The sequence below is a fragment of the Corylus avellana genome, chromosome ca3 (genome assembly GCF_901000735.1).
Source record: "Corylus avellana chromosome ca3, CavTom2PMs-1.0".
Lineage (NCBI taxonomy): Eukaryota > Viridiplantae > Streptophyta > Magnoliopsida > Fagales > Betulaceae > Corylus > Corylus avellana.
Genome location: NC_081543.1, coordinates 14,270,945 through 14,292,681, shown reverse-complemented (window position 1 = coordinate 14,292,681; position 21,737 = coordinate 14,270,945). Strand labels below are relative to the sequence as shown.

Sequence of the window (21,737 nt, the reverse complement as noted above, 5' to 3'; positions counted from 1 at the left end):
AATCAGTAAGTCCAGAGCTATATCAATTTCAGTTCTTTAGTTTTTTTGTCCACTTTTTCTACCCCCAACAACTTCAGAAAAATAAGATTACAACAATCAATCAAAATAATATGTAAATAAGCATGCATATAGATGTTAGTAAATGAGATGAACATGAAGAACATAACTCCCACAGTTACTGGTGGGCTATTAAATAGTTAAGCAGTTTGTGTATCCCATAAACTCTGGCTTTTAGGCAGCAACCAAAACCATCTGTTTCCAGTGCATCCCAGGATTATAAGTAGCAAATATGTCAACTCACGCGACACATCTTGAAACAACGTGAAAGCATTAGTCTTATTTGCGCTATTAAATTCTCTAAAATCATTTATAAAGTCTAATCGAATCTTAGCACTCATAAACGTCTTTATAATTTACCCAATCTACATGGACAACTCATTTTCCCAAAGTGGCACTAATCTTGACATGGTTGAAACCTTTCTTAATTGTTTTCTCTGCACTTGGTGAATCATGAAGACTTATGTTTAGTTTCTATGTGTGTGTCTGATTAGGTGACGAGCCAGAGCAAAACTCACATAAAGGCACCTCTCTTACCAACCTACTGCAACTTCCTAAACTCAAACATTACAAGTGGTGGCTTCGTGTGACTTCTTACATAATCTTTCTCCTTGCCGGCCAATCTGTAGCCACTCTCTTGGGAAGATTATACTATGACAAAGGTGGGCATAGCAAATGGATGGCAACATTTGTTCAATCAGCAGGCTTCCCAATTCTACTCCCCCTTCTCTTTTTCTTCTCACCCTCCACAAGATCCAACGAAAATATTGCTTCCTCTGCAAGACCACCATCTGTCGTCACCCTTGCCTTTCTCTACCTATTTTTAGGCCTACTCTTGGCAGGTGACAACCTTATGTATTCATACGGACTCTTATACCTCCCTGTCTCTACTTATTCTCTACTATGTGCAACCCAATTGGCCTTCAACGCCATCTTCTCCTTCTTCCTTGTAATTAATTGAAGACAATATAAGTTGACTGTAATTGTTTTTGCCTTGCTGAGTATTTGACTCAGGTCACTATTTGTAAAGGTTTGTACAAAGGGTAAGACACAGGGAAAGGACCTGCTACTGTCAGTAGCATACAATGGGCCAGCACATTATCTACAAGATAATACAATGAGGTGGTGTAAGGCCTTAATGTCTGGATCGAGGTTCAGCTCCATGTTTCCTGGTAGTCTCCTGTCTTTCAGAGTCTTGATGTTCCTTGTCTTGTGTGGCTCGAGAGGCAGCTACATTGGGGAGAGTGAGGATATCGTTGACACGCCCCCTCAAGCGCAACGGTAATGGCATGACGTTGAGCTTGCTCCGGAGGAAGGCGAACCGGGCAGTAGAGAGCGGTTTTGTAAAAATGTCAGCAAGTTGGTCATGAGTGGACAAGAATCGAATGTCAAGTTTTTGAGAGGCAACCATGTCACGAACAAAATGGAAGTCAATTTCCACGTGTTTTGTACGAGCATGGAACACTGGATTAGAGGATAAATAGGTAGCACCAATATTATCACACCAAAGTATCGGAGGTTTGTGAGTTGGAATACCAAGTTCTTGAAGGAGAGATTTCAGCTAGGAAATTTCAGCAGCGGCATTAGCAAGAGCTTTGTATTCGGCCTCAGTGCTGGAACGAGCAACAGTGGCTTGTTTGCGGCAACTCCAAGAAATTAGATTTTGACCAAGAAAAATGCAATACCCGCCAGTGGAACGCCGGTCATCGCGGCTGCCTGCCCAGTCGGCATCAGTAAAGGCCTGAAGTACTGTAGAGGAGGATCTCTGAATTTGAAGTCCGAAGTGGATAGTTTGTTTGAGATAGCGCAAAAGGTGCTTCACTGATTGCCAATGGAGAACAGTGGGGTTCTGTAAGAACTGAGAGAGTTTGTTGACTGTGAATGAGATATCCGGACGGGTAATGCACAGGTATTGGAGAGCACCTACAGTGCTTCGATACAAGGTGGGGTCTTCAAATGAAGCTCCCTCAAAGGCAGAAAGACTCGTTGCTGTGGACATAGGAGAGGAGACAGGTTTGGCAGCAACCATCTTTGTGCGGTGAAGGATGTCCAGGATGTACCTTTGCTGGGATAAAAGGGAACCGCCCGGGGTGCCAACCACTTCAATGCCCAAGAAGAAATGGAGAGCACCAAGGTCTTTGATGGAGAAATCAGAGTGGAGCAGAGACAGAAGGTCCTCAATGGCAGGGGCGTGAGAGCAAGTGATTATGATATCGTCAACATAGATTAGGATAAACATTGTGAAAGCTGTAGATTTGAACGTGAACAAGGAGCTGTCTGATTTAGCACCATGAAAGCCAAGGTCAAGAAGGCGGTTACTCAAGCGGGAGAACCAAGCCCGCGGAGCTTGTTTAAGTCCATACAAAGCCTTACGTAGCTTGCAGATGTGCTGTGGAAATTGTGGGTGAGAGAAACCAGGAGGTTGAGACATGAACACATCTTCGGAGAGGGTACCATGTAAGAAGGCATTGTTTACATCAATTTGCCTGATAGCCCATCCAGCAGAGATTGCAATAGACAGAACAGTACGTACCGTGGTGGGTTTGATGACTGGGCTGTAAGTCTCTCCATAGTCTATACCCGGAAGTTGATGAAAACCTTTGGCAACTAATCTGGCTTTGTAACGATCCACAGAGCCATCCGCCTTGCGTTTAATCCGAAAAACCCACTTGCAACCAATGATATTCTGGGTAGTAGAGAGAGGAACAAGTTGCCATGTTTGGTTTTTTAGCAAAGCATCAAACTCTGTATTCATGGCCTCACGCCATTTGGGATGCCGGATTGCTGTAGAGTAACAAGTAGGTTCAAAATCATCCAAGTTAGTAGCAGTGAGTAAAGCATGAGGGGGTGGGTATTTAGGGGTGCCGTCGGGAAGAAGGGTTGGTTTGGAGATATGAAGTTTGGATCGTGTGATCATAGGATGGTGAGAGAGGGGTAGAAGTGGGGCAGCAGGGGAAGAATGTGAGCATAAAGTGGGAGAAGGTGCAGATGTGGAATGGGGGGAAGAGGGGTGAGGTGTAGTGCAGGGGCTGGTAGGTGGAGAGGGGTCAGGGGGTGGGACCTCATGTGGGGAAAAGGAATTAGTAGGCATAGGCTGAGTATGTTCACGTGGGTTTGGGTGAGGGGGAGCAGATTCTGGGATGTCACGTGGAGAGAGAGAGGGATGGATCACAATTTTACTTGGATGAGACACGGGCAGCCTAGTAGGAGACGTGTAGGAGTCCGACGCAATTGAGGGGGATGGGACACTAGCAAAAGGAAAGATGTCTTCTTGAAAGAGGACATCTCTAGAAAAATAAATTCGGCCAGTTGGGGGATGAAGGCATTTGTAGCCTTTGTGGCGTAAACTGTAGCCCATAAAAACACACTGGGTGGATCTAGGTTGCAATTTGTTGGAGTTGTAAGGTCTGAGATGAGGCCAGCAGGCACAACCAAAAATTCTTAAAAATTTGTAATCGGGTGGGGTTTTAAATAGGACCTCAAAAGGAGATTGATTTTTAAGAATGGAGGTGGGCATTCGATTGATGAGATAACATGCAGTAACAAAAGCATCATCCCAAAAATGACGAGGAATGCTTGCAAAGGATAATAATGCAAGACCAGTTTCGACAATATGACGGTGCTTTCGTTCAACAACACCGTTTTGTTGGTGAGTATGAGGGCAAGAGAGACGATGAGTAATGCCATGTTGTTGGAGAATTTTGGAAAGAGAGCGATATTCTCCACCCCAGTCAGATTGCACAGTTTTAATGAGACAAGAGAAATAACGTTCAACATAAAGCTTGAATTTGATTAAAAATAGCAGATACATCACTTTTACAGGCAATTGGAAAAATCCAAGTGTATCTACTAAAGTCATCAAGGAAGGACACGTAGTATTTAAAGCCAGCCGAGGAGCATACGGGGGATGGGCCCCAAACACCCGTGTAAATAAGTTCAAGAGGGCTAAGACTACGTGTGTGAACATGGGAAAAACTTTGCTGGTGACTTTTGGAACTAAGACAAGCAGAGCAAGCAAGGGTGCCCTGAGTAGTGGAAAAGGGAAGCTGGAACTTTGAGAGAAGAGGACGCACAACACGAAAGGCTGGGTGACCTAATCTGGAGTGCCAGCCAGGGACCGAAGTACGTTCACCCACCAGTGCAGTTGGAGGGGTAGATTTATTTGAAGCAGAAAAAGACGGAAAGGAGTAGAGCCCATGGCTATTCTGCCCTTGCAGCAGGGGTTTCCCCGTTGTTCGATCCTTCACAAGAAAATGAAAGGGATGAAACTCAAAATAAGTGTCAGTAGCTTTTGTAAATTGATGAACAGATAATAAGTTTTTCTTGATTTGAGGAACATGCAGAACATCATATAAGGTGAAGGGAGAAGTGGGGGTGGAGATTCGGGTGTTTCCAATATGATGTATAGAGAGACCAGTACCATTACCGACACGAAGTTGATCTGAACCACCATAATCTACAGCCTTTAGGTTGAGGTTGGCTAAGTCAGAAGTGATGTGATGAGAGGCACCTGAGTCAGGATACCAGGTCTGCTCAACCATGGGATGGGAGGAGGCCATGAGTGCTTGCATGTTGGGATGAGAATCCCTTTGGTAGTTGCTGTTGAAGCGTTGGTAGCAGTCCAGGGCAATATGACCTGGTTTGTTGCACACTTGACACACAGGTCGTGGAGAGGAGAAAGACCCACGTCCACGCCCCCTACTTCGGTGGGGGTATGAGTTGGAGTGAGAGGAGCCATGAGTATAGTGAGAATTTCCACGGTCAGAGGAGAAACGTGAGCCACGTCCACCTCGAGGAGATTTTCCTCTGGCAGCAAAGTTTGCACCTGCAAGAGAGACATCCAAAGAAGACAGTTGGTGTTGGATGCGTTGTTCATGAGCCAAGAGATGGCCATAAATTTCGTCCAGTAACAAAGGCTCCACACGAGTAGTGACAGAGGTCACAAATGAGTCATAGTCTGTTCCAAGGCCTGCAAGGAGGAAGGATACAGCTTCAAAATTATTCAAGGGCTGATTCACAGCCGCTAGAGTGTCCATAAGAGCGGTGAACTTCTGAAAATAATCTGCAATAGAAGTGTTGCCCTTTTTTAACGTAGCAAGTTGATAATGGACTTGCATGGTCCGTGCTTGAGAATGAGACTTGAACAAACGTTCAAGTGTGAGCCAAACATCTCTGGATGTGGTGCATTTGACAACATGAGACAAAATGGAGTCAGTTAAGCAGGAGGTAAGAGCACCAAGGATGAGTTGGTCTTGCATATGCCATGCCAAGTAGGCAGGATTGGGAGCAGTGGTAGCTCCAGTGTCGGATTGTGTGGTGATTGTTGAGGAGGGGCAGACTGTCGTGCCATCAACAAACCCAAAGAGAGAATGTCCCTTAAGGATAGGGACAGTGGTGGTTTTCCATAAGCTATAGTTTTCACGGGTGAGTTTGTGGGTGATAGAGTTATGGAGAGAAATGGGACCAGTGGCAACAATGGGATTGGGAGGATTGAGGTTGAGGTCAGAGGTGGAAGAATTTGGGGAAGTTGGTGGTGTTGGTGGGGAAGCTGGTGTTGGGACAGCGGCCATTTGAAGGAGGATCAAAAAGGACGTTAGTCAGTGGAGCTCTGATACCATGTAATTAATTGAAGACAATATAAGTTGACTGTAATTGTTTTTGCCTTGCTGAGTATTTGACTCAGGTCACTATTTGTAAAGGTTTGTACAAAGGGTAGGACACAGGGAAAGGACCTGCTACTGTCAGTAGCATACAATGGGCCAGCACATTATCTACAAGATAATACAATGAGGTGGTGTAAGGCCTTAATGTCTGGATCGAGGTTCAGCTCCATGTTTCCTGGTAGTCTCCTGTCTTTCAGAGTCTTGATGTTCCTTGTCTTGTGTGGCTCGAGAGGCAGCTACATTGGGGAGAGTGAGGATATCGTTGACATTCCTCAATTCCCAAAAGTTCACACCCTTTATATTCAACTCTCTAGTCCTTGTCACCATGTCGGCAGCCCTTCTTGCAGTCAATGCTGACTCTGAAAACAAAACAGCAGGAGTCCCTAAAGGGAAGTATGTAATAGGATTTCTTTGCACGCTTGGTGCATCTGCAACATACTCATTGACCCTCTCCCAGTGCAGCTGTCTTTCCAGAAGGTGATAAAAACAGAGACCTTCTCTGCTGTCTTGGATATGCAGATATATCAATCATTGTTTGCAACATCTGCGTGCGTAGTGGGACTTTTTGCAAGCGGCGAATGGAAATTTTTGGGGAAAGAGATGAAGGAATATGAGAAAGGAAAGATATCCTACTTGATGACTTTGATTTGGACAACTGTGATATGGCAGATTTCTTCAGTGGGTATGTTGGGGTTGATTTTTGAGGTGTCTTCTCTCTTCTCCAATTTAATCAGTACATTGGCTTTGCCTGTTGTTCCCATTCTTGCTGTGATATTTTTTCATGACAAGTTAGATGGGGCGAAGGTGATGGCACTGCTGTTAGCTGTGTGGGGCTTTCTTTCATACATCTATCAACATTATCTCGATGACTCTAAATCCAAGGTAAACAAAACCAGTGCTGATGAGGCTTCAAGGTCCGTTGTAGAGATTTGTTGATGGCACGGATATTCAAAACAAAATCAAAAAGGTCGTAAAAATCCAGGATTACATTGCAGGAAAAAGACCTCTGCTGATGATACTACAAAACACTTTCATTTTAACTATTTCAGTGTTTTGAGTATTTTATGTAATGCGTTTTTATTTTGTCAGGTATGCAATTTCGGAACGTCCTATTTAAAAACAATAATTTTAAAACAATACCATTTGAAAATGCAATTTTACAGAGTTTATAAGTGAAGAAAAAAATAGTTTCATATTATAAATTTTGAAAAAATCAAAAGAAAACTACTTATAATGCTCTAATACACAATTCGAAGCAAAAGAACTTAAGAGTAGAATTGGGCAGGGGCCGCGCGAACGCAGGCCCCCTCTAGCACAAATTATGACGTAGGCTCTCCCACATTGGGGAGACCTTAGGCGAGCACCCCTCCCAAGTGCAATGGAGGTCACTAGCCTAGGCCATAGTCCTACATGATCGACCATTGACCCCGTCCAGGTAAGTATGTTGCTATGTTGCTCTCACTTCTTATATATACAACCGTACCTCCACCTCTTCACTCTTCCAGTTTCGATGTGGGACTGATATAGCATAGACTAGTGAGGTTTTTCCCTTTCATATTTTTAGTCCACAGATGACGGACAGTACCTAAAAGGGTCAATGTACATCTCTGCTATTCATTAACTAACCAAGAACCTAAATTAGTTTTCAATCACAAAACTCCTTTTATTTTTAGTAGTTTAATAAAATAATTAGAGGGCAATTCATTTTCATATGTTGGATTCTAGTCGTGTTAATACATGGATATAAAATTATATAAGTCAAATTTAACTCAACCTATTTAATTAAACATGTTAAGCTTCTCAACGGTACCCATGTCGGGTTCAAAGGTTGTATTGAAAATTGACAACCATAAATGTTACATGTTGAGTTCAAATTGTATGGAGACATGAATATAAGACAAGTTTTTGTTTTTGTTTTTGTTTTGTTTTTTTTTTCTTTTGGGTTAATAACTTTTTTGGTACTTATGTTTTAATGTTTTTATTTTTTTCCCCTAGGTTATAAAACATGACAAATCTAATACCTTAGATTTTGGAAAAAGACCGAATCACCACTTCCGTTAATTTTCATCAATCCCCACTAACGGAAGTCCATGTCATTGCTATTTATATTGCGACATGTGTCATAAAATTAAAAAAAAAAAAAAAACTAAACTAAACCTAAAAAAAATTAAAAAGTTACTAGCGAGAATATCACTCCTGTTGCTGAGAAAGTAGATCGAGAGGTCGTTTTAGACCTTTTTTTTTTGGGTAAAATTTACTTAACCCCTTCAAACTATTATCCCAATGACAATTTACCTCAAAACTATCAATTATGACAATTTACCCCCCAAATTATTAAAACAATGACAATGTACCCCCAATACTAAAAAAATGACGAAATTATTTATATAGAATTTTCAATAAGACAAAAATACCCATAAAATTTTGAAAAAAAAAAAACTTAAATTTTAGTATTTTTATTTTTATTTTAGTAAGAGTAATTTCATCATTTTATTAAAATTGGAAATACATTATCATTGTTTTGGTAATTTGGGAGTAAATTGTCACAATTGATAGTTTAAGAAATAAATTGTCATTAGAGTAATAGTTTAAAAGAATTATGTAGACTTTATTTATTTATTTATTTATTATTTATTTTTTTTTAACATTTTCGGCGTAAATAGGCTTAGATATGGAATTTCGGAACGATCCCTTGGTGGGTTTTTTTTTTTTTTTTTTTTTTCCTTCAGATGTTGATTTCTATAAGACGCTGAGAGATCACTGTTTTGATATCATTCTTCCTCTGTGATTTTTGGTGCAGTTTTGGGTGGGTTGTCCTCGTATTGCGGTCTAGCAATAGGAGCTGAAAGATAACTGTTTGACATGGAGTTTTCTTTGTGATTTTGGGAAATAAAGCTGCTGGAACACTGATTTCCATATGGGTCATGCTTAGATTTTGATATTAATCACATATAGGAGTATTGGAGTTGCAGAGCTATTGTGGGTTATTTGAGAAACTGGAATTGGAAATGGAGGATCAGGCAGTTGTTGGTGATATATCTCCCCTGAATATATTCAGGGAAGAAGGTGAGGAAGATTTTCGGAGTTGTTGCGAGGATGAGGAAGTGTGGAAGGAGAATCCGTGAAGGAAGAGTCAAAAGACGATCTTGATGAATTTTCAGTGACTTTTTAATTTTTTAAATTTTTTTTTAGGTTTTTTTTTTATTATTATTTTTAATTTTTATGACACATGTCACGATATAAATGACAATGACGTGGACTTCTATTAGTGGGAATTGACGAAAATTAACGAAGGTGGTTATTCAGTCTTTTTTAAAATCTGAAATATTAGATTTATCATGTTTTAAAACCTAAGAAAAAAAAAATAAAAACATTAAAACTCATATGCCAAAAAAGTTATTAACCCTATTTTTTTTTTTAAGTACATATGAAAGCCGAAAAAGAGATAAAACAATTTCAATTTGATACGTTTTTCTCAATTGCAATTTAAATAGACAGAAAAGGAAAAGGAGATATGAGAGTGTTGCCGGAGTTAACTCTCATTGCAGCCCATTTTACAGCATAATAGGTACATAAATTTGCATTTATGTCGACTTTTCGAGCTTCTAAAACAGAAGAAGGTGAGATAAAATCGATGGCATCTGAGATTAAAGAAGAAATTCACCATTAGAATTTACAGAGCCACTATAACAACTTGAAAATCCCTTTGAAGGATGAAAAGGCCAATATGAAGGGATACAGCTAAGGAAGTGGCTAACTGAGCAGCCAAGGGTTTAGGGTACTGTGGAACTGTTGGAATAGACTACTAAGGCTTTTTTTCCTTTCATATTTTAGCCCACAAACCGTAAGTCAAAGTGATTATTGCATTATGCCATTATGTATGTCTCTACTATTCATTAATTAACCACCCAATTATACTCCACTAATTAAAGGTTATTTTATTTTGTTCGGACGTGAACTTAGGTGAAAATATAGTTGCATTAGGTAATTATTTTAGTCCAAAAATTGGTAAGCTGCTACAATGCTTACTATTTTTTTTTTTAAAAAAAAAAAAACATAATGACTTTGAAACATATGCTTTAAAAAATAAAGAATAGTTGAATGAAATGATGAAAGCAGATAGTTAAAATAAAAATTATTTTCATATTTTGTCCTTCGGACATCGCTAAAACGCTGAACTAATACGTCCAAAATCCACAATTCACCCAAAATCTCATATGGATTGTGACTCCATGTGAGTTCTATATAAATATAAGTAAAATAACCAACTTGCATACACCCACACCAAAGGACTTTTGAGTAAAACTTAATGTAATAGCAATTGAGACCAAACAGATATGCTAGACAAATGATTCAATGAGATGGATCAAGGAGTCCAATTCCCAAAAACCAAGTAAGGAAAGTAACCCCTTAGGCCCCCCCAAGAGGAAAGAAAACCTCATTCTTAAAGAATGAATCTATACTTCATGTAATTCATAAAAAAAATAATATTCCCTTTGATAGTACTTCAAAATTACCTTCATTCAAAAAACATTTCTCAGTATTAATATGTCGACTTATATATTTTTATCTTCATATTTCAACACAATATAAACCCGACCCGTAAATCCAAATCGTCACCCCTCACTACTAATATGTTTAATACAAATTTACATCATCTGCTTGATTTGCTCATCTTTGGGGCTTTTATTTTCCTTTCCTCTCTTTTGAGCAGTGAAGTGTAAAGTGAGTTCCGCCAAAACCATATTCAAACACTACTTGACAAGCCCTATCCTTTTTTCAGTTGGAAAAGGCCGAAGCAAAAAGTTGTGAATAATTAAGGTTGGTAGAGTATTTAAAACGCATGGGACTGAGTTCCAAACGAGTCAAGCGAGAATAGACCGGAATATAAAACGGAGCTCACGTGTCCCATCACGATCATATAAATACACCGACCAACATTTTCTCTGCTGTCACCACCACTCCCGTTGCTCCACATTTCAAACCGAACCAATTCAAATTTGAGAAGATAGCTATCCTTCTCCTTCTTCTTCTATCTCTCTACTGCCTCTCCCTCTCCGTCTTTCTCACTCGCTCCCCCATTTCTTCTCCTGCTTCTTCTGGTTCTTCTAGGGCTTGCGGAATGGCGACCATGGAGAGCTTGATAGGCCTCGTGAATCGGATACAGAGGGCGTGTACGGTCCTTGGCGACTACGGTGGTGATGAGGCTGCTTTGCCTACTCTATGGGAGGCTCTTCCTTCCGTCGTCGTCGTCGGTGGTCAGGTCCTCTCTCTCTCTCTCGCACACGCAAACTCTCTCTCTCTCTCTCTCTGTATGTGTACGAATTTGTTTATGTATGTCTTTGGTAAGTCTGATACTTGGTGTGTTTTCAAGTTAATGTACTGGTTTTGGCCTAGTTCTCTCTCCTCTCCCTCTCTCTATGCGTGTACGTACGTATGTATGCGTCTATGTGTAGTGTGATTTGCTGATTTGTGGTGTGTTTTGGATGGGAGTGTAGAGTTCGGGAAAGTCTTCGGTGCTGGAGAGCATAGTCGGGCGTGATTTTCTTCCCAGGGGATCAGGTAGGGTTCGTGATTTTTATAAAATGCTTTTGTTTTGATTTTGAATTTGTAGTCTGTTTGGTTCATGAAAAAAAAAGAAAGAAAAGAAAAGGATAATCGTTGATTTTTAGGTTTAATGTTCCCGTTTGTTTTCAAAGAAGAGTAAATGCTAGTCAACTAAGTCAAGCGATGAGTCCGAGGTTGAATCCAGAGAAGGGTGTTGATAGCAACTCAAACGACAAAATTAAACTAAAATAGTAAAATTGATTTAAAGACAAAACTGCAAGGATTGCTTGTTTTTTTGGTGAAAAGCAATTTGGCTTAAGAAGAACTACAATATTTTAAAACACTAAAGGCTTTAGGATTCACACAAACACAATCATTGGTAGTTTTAACAATCTTATTTTATAACTCAACTAAAATTCATACAAAAGATGATCTTATAAGTGGGATGCTTTACGATAAAAACACAAAAACTAATTTTTCCAAAAGTATGTTTATATGAATTTAATCGATTCTATGCATGACAAAACTAGTGAATTAATTCACAGGCAATTCTAAGTGTTTAACATGCCCGCTAAATCAAAGAATTATATAGAATAAATCACTTTTCCAAATGATTTAAGTAATTAAAAATATAAAACTCAAGGGAAAATACATTGTAGTCCCTTGAACTATAAGCCTTTTTGCACTTACACCTCCAAATTTTAAAAAGTGACATTAGGGCCTCCCATACTACCACCGCGTGTCAAATTAGACACTTTGCATTTTTATCCATACTCTTAAAAATTAAAATTATTAAAAAATAATCATTTGAAAAAAATAAAAATAAAAAACTAAAAACTAAAAACAACAAAAACGGGTGCCCATTTCATAGTAGCTCCCTCAATTATTATTATTATTTTTTTCTAATGGTTATTTTTATATTTTATTTATTAATAACTTCAAGGGTATTTTGGGGAGAAAAATGCAAAAATATCTAATTTGACACGCAATGGTAGTATGAGGGGGCCTCAATGTCACTTTTTAAAGTTTGGAAGCATAATTGCAAAATAGGTGATAGTTCGGGGGGCTAAAATATATTTTCCCCAAAACTTAATCATTAAAAACCATAAGGATTGTTAAGAACATACCAATGTCCTAGAAAAGACAAATACATTCATTAAAACTCATTTTAAGCACAAAATCAATTATTGAACATTATCCCAAAATCATATTAAAAAATGCATGAATTAACACAAAGTATGGTAATGCTTCCTAATAATGATATAAATATGTAAAATTAAGTTATTATCACTATGGTAGTAGGCTTGGTTGAATAGAGTTTAAATTTTATTTAATTTTTTAAAAAGTTTTTTGGTGTTTCTACCTCTTCTGAGTAGGTGTTTTTCTTGTATACTCTGTGTACATGGGTTGCACCCTCTTGTTTTTTATAAAATTCCTATTATATAAAAAAAAGTTGGGTGTTTCTTGAACCTTAATGGTTCTATAACATCATTTTCCCCTACAATTTCTCAGCAATCAAACAGAGATATTTTGATTAATCAATTTTTGTCCACAAAAGAAACATAAATATGAACACTGTAAAACATGATGTTACATTTATTTTCTTCTGTTCTATGCAAAGAAGGTTTCTTGATATTTAATAGCTTACATTTTCCAGGGATTGTGACAAGGAGGCCTTTAGTGTTGCAGCTGCAGAAGACAGAACAGGGGCTACAGGAGTATGCTGAGTTCCTTCACTTGCCGAAGAAAAAATTTACTGATTTCTGTATGTCATTTGTTGTGCAAATGAAGAGATACAGTTACACTATTTAATGTTTTTAGGTGGAATTGCTAGCGCACTTGATTGGAATGATAAAGTTCTTATTGAATGGAGAAATCAAAAGATTTTCTCTTGCTTATGTGTTTTGTCCTCATCTTTGTAATCTTGCTGTTCCTGGTAATTCTGGATTGTCTTTGTTTACTTATTTCATGAAAAATGACCTTTTCCCATTCGTAATTTAGAAATCTAACATGATTTTTTTAGTGTTTGTGATTGACCTTAAAGATGAAATGTGCGAGTAGGTTTTATATGTACAACTACTTTTGCTATTGCTATCTATATCACTACGAACTCATTACGAGCACTATGGTTTTCTAAATTTTGTCTTAAGCTACTCTTAATTTCTGTCAGTAACACACTTAACAAGCACATATTCTTGTTGGCATTAACAACACTCTCTGTATATTCACTTACTTGCTCGATCATTTTTCTTGTGTGGCTCTCATATGTATCACTATTATCAAACTCGTCCTTGGTGTATGCTTGGCTGCGAAGGATGTTTATTTGTTTCCTGCATAAGGCTTGCCACATCCTCAATATTTTCATTTTGCTAATAAGATTCATGTTGTTTTGAATCTATGCCCATGTTTCCTAGTTTGTTAGCACAATAACTTGATACTATCTGACCATTTATTGTACTAGCTGTCTTGCTTTTGATGCCTCATGCTCAAACCTTGCTTGAAAATGTATGCTAAAAAATTGTTACAGCAATGCAAACTTTATATTTTCTTGTCCTTTTTCACATTTGAAAATGTAAATTGCAAGGTTGTTTGACTGTCTTATGTTTCTTACACAGCTATTGTTCGGAAGGAAATTCAGGATGAAACTGATAGATTGACTGGGAAGTCAAAACAGATTTCTCCTGTTCCTATTCATCTCAGTATCTACTCCCCAAATGGTAATGGAATCTAAACTTGGAGTTAGGTGTCAAGCATAATAGTTACCTTGTTTTTTTTGATGTGCGGAATTTATTGGCTGCATTATTTATGACATTGTATTTTACTGATTTTTTTTAATGATTTATTGAATTTTTTTGGTTATATTTGAGAAGTATGGATCAGTGATGAGGACTCAGCTATGTTGCCCGGTGATTATTGTGATCCTGATTTTCTGAAGTGTATCAAATTCATTACTGGGTTACAGAATCTAATTTCTAGGGAACAATAATAGAAATGACATTTTGCGTTTGTTTGCATGTGGTGGGTCCCAAAATAACTCTCGTTAAAGAAGGCCTAGGTTTTGAAAAACCTCACTGAAGTGAGAAATTAGTCATGACCTGGAATGTGAGAGAGAGACATAGAGAGAGATAAACGAAATAATAAATTGATATTTCCTCTGTTTGATTTCCAAAGATATTCCGAATCATGTATTTTGTAATTGTTCTTATCATATCTTTTTATCTGCTGCTGTCCTTTCTGTGTACCAAGCAGCATGAGAGTCTTTGTATGTGGCTGGTGCATTGCAAGTAGTCTTGTCTTGTTGATTGCATTGCATTACATATCTATTTTTAGTTTGATTTATTCATAGGCTTTTGTTGTGATATCTGTTTTTCCAATGTACCTAGAACTAAATGCGTCTCCCTCCAGCTTCCTTCCCCCATGAGTGGAGAGTGAGGGCACGTGTTCAATCCTATTTATGTGTATGAGTTTGTTTACCTATCAGAAAAATTAATGATTTCTTACATGGTAATTTTGCTTGGTTGCTCTGTTGCATACAGTTTGAACTTTTAATTTTACTTTATAAAGGATTATGATCATTTTTCAGAAGTCCTTTACATTATCTGATAATTATTGTTTATTTTTTGGCAGTTGTCAATTTAACATTGATAGATTTGCCCGGTTTGACAAAGGTTGCTGTGGGTATACTTCTTTAACTGCCCCCCTATGTCTCCCCTTAAATGAAATTTACCCTTGTTGTAAGTTCTATTTTTTATCTATTAATTTTCTGAATTAGAGATGTATGTTATTGCCAGAGGGACAGCCAGAAAGTATTGTTCAGGACATTGAAAACATGGTTCGTTCATATGTAGAGAAGGTAATAAGAAAGTACTTTTTCCAACCCTTTTTTTTTTTTTTTTTTCATTTTGTGTAAAAGTGGCTGATTTGTTTTCATCCTTCTTATTTATGACATCATAACTCATTATTTTTATGCATTTTGAGCAAATACATTTTCAAATAGAAGGCATCAAGTTAGAAGAATATAATTAGTGGCACTAGAAGCACTATTCTTTAATTTCTAGTAACTATGGAATTCTGGTAGATTATTCTTTTAGTCTATATTCACTCTTTTGTCTTGATTATACAATTGGCAATCTCACAATGGTGAGATAGAGAGCAAGAAACCAAGGAAAAAGTTATCATGAGGGAAGGACATTTATAAAGGAGTATTCTCATGCTGGTATTATTTTGGTTAATTAACCTGCTCCTTGATTTATTGTTTGACGAGTTCTAACTTGATAACTACTTATGTTGCCTTTGAAGATGTTTATATCCAAGGAACTGTAGAACTCTTTGTAATTTACTACAGATTTATGAAGAAGTGTTAACTTATAGTCTTATCAAGGAAAATTAGAATGGCTAAGAGTAGTTTGTTTTTTTTTTTTTTTGCTTTTCTCTCTCATATTCGAGGTTTATATTTTCAATAATTGCTAAATTACCATTTATCCTAAAAGTTTTAGTTGATAAGAAATAGTAAATTTAATTGTTTAATTAATATTCTTAACACTCTCTTTCACGCTTGTGACTAAGCAAAACATAGAATATTTTATTGAAATAAGAGGACAAACTGTAGAGTTAGAGTTCAAACTTAAGAATTTTGCTCTGATATCACTAGTTAACCCAAATATATATGTTGATAGGAAATTGTGAATTTAATTATTTAATTAATATTTTAACAGTAATGAGTGTTTTCTCTCTCCTAAATTTGATTAATCCCTCTAGTTGCAACTTCTTTTGGATGTTGCAAAAAGCTTCCATCAAGTTTAGTCTAATTTATTATGGAGATGGTCTCCTGAGTTTTGATTTTATGTGCTGCTTTCACTTCCCCTAATTTTTTGCTTATTGGTATGCCGTGATCTCTTATCTGTATTTTAGAACTAAAAATTGTATTTCACTGTTTTAGATGTATGTTCCATGCGTTGGTTTTGTTTTGGTACAAGCTTATGCATTTAAATTCATTGGTTATATCTGCAATTTGTTGGAGTTCTTGATAGTTTTGTTGCTTCAAGTTCTCTGCAAGTTATTAGAAAATTTATGGTTCTTGGATTGCAGCCAAATTGCATCATTTTGGCCATAACTCCGGCCAATCAAGATGTAGCAACATCTGATGCTATCAAGATTGCTAGGGAAGTTGATCCAACAGGTATGCTTTATGTACATTGTTTCTAATTATCTCTCAAAATACAGCCAGATATGAATGTATTTTCTTAGGTATGCATTCGTGGTTTTTCTCTAATACTTTTTCTTTAATATGGAGATTACGTTTTCCTTTTTTAGGTGAACGGACATTTGGCGTGTTGACAAAGATTGATTTGATGGATAGAGGAACAAATGCTTTGGATGTAAGAATCCTTCTAATGTATTCAGCTTTAAATTCTTGGAAATTTAAAAGTTTAGCTGGAAGCAAACGATGCTTCTCAATCCATCTAACTTATAAAATGCAAGATGGGGCATTGTTGAAGTATGTTTCTCATTTTATTTTAGAAGATATTCTGTGCTTAGTATCCATTATGTAAAACCCAACAATGCCCTCTTGAATAGTTGATTTAGAATAAACATCAGGCAATTCTCTGATAATATGTTATAAAAAAAATCTGTGATTTATGTCATGGGGAATTGGAAACATATGGCATGATTGCCTTATCCCTTCTAGCTTTCAACCAAACAATATTCATGAAAAAATGCTTGTGTCCACAGGAAGGCACAGATTAGTCTCGGGCAATTTGAATTTGTAAAATCATATTGAGTGCACTTGGGCACCCCATGAAAACAAATTGTTTACGCTGATTCTTTGTACAGCATTTAGAGGCAAAACCAGCTCATGAATGGTGCCGTTTTAGAAAACCATTGGTGTGAATAATTAAGATGTTATTCCTTAAATCACCCTCCCTCTTTTTGTAAAGGATATTTTGATAATAAGAACAAACTCAACTTTAATAAACTAAAATAAGAAAGATGATTCTTTCAGATGCTACATAAAATATGTGCATTCTCTCCGCATTTTTTCTTTTGAGATATCCTAAAATACATGTATACTTTCTAAAAGTGACAGTTCTTACATCTTCAATTTCCTATATTAACTCTACTTTCCTTTTAAATAGCAAACAAGATTTTTGTTGGAAGTTGTGTCACCTCTTGTATCAAATGGACATTTTATGAAGTTCACTATATGTTTACTTGTTTGTCAATGATCGTGCTATTTCAAATGCAATTGCTCATATTAGGACAGAGGTAGTATTGTTTTGTCAGAATCTGCCAGTGAGTTGATTATCTAAGCGGTCATTTTTTCTAGTTGTATGTTGAGTAATTTTTTTTCCCCTTAAGTTATGGATGTACCTGGTGACTCTTTAGGAATCATATAGTACATTGAAAAAGAAAAGAAAGGCAGGATTCCCAAGGGTCGAAAGGATTTTCTTATTTTTTTGTGTATTACTAGAAAATTGCATGTCAATTGATGTACTTTTATACATCACTTGTATCTGTTTTTTGGCTATGGTAATTGTTAATTTTTCTGCATTTCGTAATTTATACATCACTTGTCTGCCACGTAGACAGGTTGATGCAGAAAGGTTAGGTTCTCTTAATATGGTTTCCTTTCATGTTATTTTAAAGGTTCTTGAAGGAAGATCTTATCGGCTTCAACACCCTTGGGTTGGAATTGTAAACCGTTCACAAGCTGATATAAACAAAAATGTTGACATGATTGCTGCTAGGCAGAGGGAGCGTGAGTTTTTTGCCACAAGTCCTGATTATGGACACTTAACCAGCAAAATGGGCTCTGAATATCTCGCAAAACTTCTTTCAAAGGTTTTGTTTATCCTGCTTATGTTCATTTGTAATGTGATGACTAGCTTTCTACATTTATTTTTTCTAACTCTATAAACTATGGCTGGTTACATTTTGATATTGTTATCATTTCAGCATTTAGAATCTGTAATTAAAGCTCGCATACCAGGCATTGCATCATTGATTAATAGAAGCATTGATGAGCTTGAAGCAGAGTTGGACCATCTTGGTAGGCCTGTTGCTATTGATGCTGGGGTGAGGAATTTATAAATGTTTCATTTATTTTTAGTGTTGAAATATGAATTGTCTGATGATATTTATTGTAATTTTTTTTATAATGTTTATCAGGCCCAGTTATATGCTATCCTAGAGTTGTGCCGTATATTTGACCAAATTTTCAAGGAGCATTTAGATGGAGGGTAACGTATTGATTGTGCTTTGTTTCTTCTTTCTTTCATTGCTTTAAATCTCATCTCAGCTGCTAGTTGGGAGCCAAACAATGATGCATATGATGATTCATTTGATTCTATTGGCAAGTAATTCCTATATTCCTGTTATTCCTATTTATATTCCTTTGCCAAATCTCAGGCGACCTGGTGGTGATCGGATTTATGGAGTTTTTGACTACCAGCTCCCTGCTGCTTTGAGGAAGCTTCCATTGGACCGTCATCTTTCACTGCAAAATGTAAGGAAAGCGGTTTCAGAAGCAGATGGGTACCAGCCTCATTTAATTGCACCTGAGCAAGCTTATCGACGCCTCATCGAGGGTGCACTTAATTACTTCAGAGGCCCAGCGGAAGCTTCGGTAGATGCTGTAAGTGCTTTTGCAATTGTTTTTGTTTTTGTCCTCATGGTTAAAGGGTTGTGCCGAGGCCACCTGACTCATGGAATGAAGATTTTGTTTTCTTGTCTTGGGAGAAGGGGGGTTAATAGGGGGAGTCATACAAAGGTGTCATGAAGATGATGTGCATTGAGATCTCTAGAAGCAATGTATATTTACATGGCATGAATTGTATTTTTGTTTGCACTGCTATGAAAAACAAAATTGAATGCTTTTCCATGTTTTTTCAAACTTTAATAAATTGACAAGCGTTGCACCTCTAATTAGTTTCTCTTTTTGGGAATATGGTATTGCAGGTTCACTTCATATTGAAGGAACTTGTTAGAAGGTCAATTGGAGAGACTCAGGTTCGAAATCAAGAAAGTTCACTATTTCCATTGCAGCAACAATTTACCATCTAGGAAATCTAAGTTTTATTTTTTGGAATGGTACAGGAGTTGAGGCGCTTTCCAACTCTTCAAGCTGAAATAGCAACAGCTGCCACTGAAGCATTGGAGAGATTCAGGGAAGACAGTAAGAAGACAACTTTGCGAATGGTGGAAATGGAATCTTCATACCTGACTGTGGATTTCTTCAGGAAACTTCCTATGGAAATGGAGAAGGGAGGAAATCCAGCTGCCTCCTCTGCAGATCGATATACAGAAGGAAACTTCCGCAGGATAGGATCAAATGTTTCCTCTTATGTTAAAATGGTATCAGAGACACTCAAGAATACCATACCGAAGGCAGTGGTTCATTGTCAAGTGAGGGAGGCCAAGCGGTCTTTACTTGATCATTTTTATATACAAGTGGGCAAAAAAGAGGTATTGAGCGATATTTGCCACTCTCTCTTCCCAAATTAGGTTTTAATTTCAACCCCTTTTGCTGACAGAATATTGTGAGTTTATAATGGAAAAAATGCTAAAATAGTCCTTATAGTTTGGAGTTTTGACAAATAACTCTTTAGGGTTTAAAAAGTGACTATACGCTTCTTGGGGTAAGCCAAAACCTCGATCCACATGGACCAATTTAGCATTTTTTCCTTTATAATGACACATTTAATAGATAACAGGATCCTTAGGCCTGATCCATTGTTGGTTAACAAGTGTAGCATTTTCTTATTTTATCTAACAAATTTACAGCAGTATACTTGTGAATTTTAGCCATTTCCAGTATTCATCCTTCTGAATGATGAGAGTAGGTATTTACCGAATCATTTTGTTGTTTATTCTGTAGGGCAAGCAACTTTCAGAACTGTTGGATGAAAATCCAGCATTGATGGAAAGGAGACAGCAATGTGCAAAGAGGCTTGAGTTATACAAGTCTGCAAGGGATGAGATTGATTCAGTCTCATGGTCCAGATGAGGTGAATCTTTAATGCTTGTGTTAGGAATTTTTTTGTATAAAAGCTAGAATTGCACCGAGGGACATGGTAAGAAAGATCAGACTGTTAGTTTTCACTGCTGGAACTATTTTAATTATAGAGGTTGATTATGATTTTCCTAAATTGTGTCATCTTGATTCTTCAAGTGTTGTTACATTAATTTGTGGAGGTTTCTAGTAGATTGCTTATATACTCCACCATCAATGGCATTTAGTGACTCGATTTTGGTTGACATTCACGGTAGGAAAATTGAAGGAATAAATCGTTAAGATGTGATGTCCTTAGCATTACTGTAAAGGAGAACAGGCATTTCTAGTGGTAAACCTTAGGATAATTTTTGCTATTGATGGGAGTGAGAGGTGGTCAAACCTGGTAGGACTTTGGGTATTACATGTATAAAAACTAATAATTTCTTTTTAAGTCCTGGATTTTCCTATGCTAAAATAAATACTTTAGGTGATAAGTAAAGGGTAGTGGCAAAAAAGAAAATCAGCAGTGAAATAACGTTTGGACACTTGAAAGAGCCAAACCTGAACTCGGAGTTTATTGTCCACCTGGACTTGCCCAATTTATTAGTAATAAGTAATGTTATTTATCACATTTTTATTATATAATGTTGACGTGGCAGTGTCAACTAACTTTTAAATTTTCTTTTTAACAAAGACTAATTCAATGATTAGTTGGGATTATTATGTCAATATTGTCAAATAATTGTGAGTAAAAAATATTCATGAGTCATTATGGTTACTTCAAACTTCAAATGCACATGAGTTCTATGTATTACATTCGTCTTTCCTTAAAGAAAATGAATACAAATCAAATTCTAAAAGGATTGTGCTACCAACAATAGCTGCGGGCGTGTTTCGGCAACTTTCTCAAAATTCTGTTCTCACTGAAGAACACTTTGCAGACAATAGTTACCATGTTCCATTAGCATTTAAAAAAAAAAAAAAAAAAATTCACACTTTTCAAAAAAATAAAAAACACGACAATATTAGGATACTTACCACACTTGAATAGAGAAAAGAGAGGGAACCGCACGACCACCCTCAAAGGAAGAGTGGGTAGTCATGCAACTGCTCCAAACAAGAAAGAGGTGGCTGTGTTGTTATCCTTGACACGAACGCTACCACCATGACGCTTTACCTTTTTTATTTTGTTTGTTCTAATTTTTTAAAAACATTTCTCAAACCTTTTACTTTTCAAAACACTTTTTCAGTTTACCAACGTTTCATTTTTTGTTTTTGTTTCTTTTTTCTTTTTTGTTTTGTTTTGTTTTTTCATTTAAGATCCCACAAACAACATTTTTTAAATATAGCTCCTACTCCTACCAATATACCTCTCAATTTTCACTTTTTCTAAACACAAACCCAAAACACATCTCAAACATTTTACCAGACATGCCCAAAAATTTTGATGGTTGGAGATGAATATACAATATCAG

General features: G+C 37.0%; 1 protein-coding gene, 1 non-coding gene and 1 pseudogene across 2 annotated transcripts; 2 read left to right on the top strand and 1 right to left on the bottom strand.

Moving 5' to 3' along the window:
- The first annotated feature begins 559 nt into the window (after positions 1-559).
- On the top strand, positions 560-6,656 carry LOC132176731 (probable purine permease 11; annotated as a pseudogene).
- Positions 6,657-7,002: 346 nt separating this feature from the next.
- Positions 7,003-7,163, bottom strand: LOC132176742 (U1 spliceosomal RNA). Its single transcript, XR_009439597.1, has one exon. It is a non-coding gene; the product is annotated as a U1 spliceosomal RNA (small nuclear RNA).
- Positions 7,164-10,674: 3,511 nt separating this feature from the next.
- On the top strand, positions 10,675-20,457 carry LOC132175330 (phragmoplastin DRP1E-like). Its single transcript, XM_059587232.1, has 15 exons — positions 10,675-10,983; positions 11,219-11,282; positions 12,925-13,032; positions 13,883-13,984; positions 14,895-14,945; positions 15,059-15,120; positions 16,356-16,446; positions 16,581-16,645; positions 17,916-18,110; positions 18,225-18,344; positions 18,438-18,508; positions 18,678-18,903; positions 19,227-19,277; positions 19,365-19,733; positions 20,146-20,457. The coding sequence occupies exons 1-15, from the start codon at positions 10,843-10,845 to the stop codon at positions 20,272-20,274; spliced, it is 1,845 nt and encodes a 614-aa protein (XP_059443215.1). The 5' UTR covers positions 10,675-10,842; the 3' UTR covers positions 20,275-20,457.
- The last annotated feature ends 1,280 nt before the right edge of the window (positions 20,458-21,737 follow it).

Excerpts from the sequence above, each read along its gene's own strand:
- LOC132175330 (XM_059587232.1), top strand. The coding sequence starts at position 10,843 with ATGGCGACCATGGAGAGCTTGATAGGCCTCGTGAATCGGATACAGAGG. Across the intron at positions 10,984-11,218 it reads TCGTCGTCGTCGGTGGTCAG|AGTTCGGGAAAGTCTTCGGT; the intron begins GTCCTCTCTCTC and ends ATGGGAGTGTAG. Across the intron at positions 13,033-13,882 it reads GAAAAAATTTACTGATTTCT|CTATTGTTCGGAAGGAAATT; the intron begins GTATGTCATTTG and ends TTTCTTACACAG.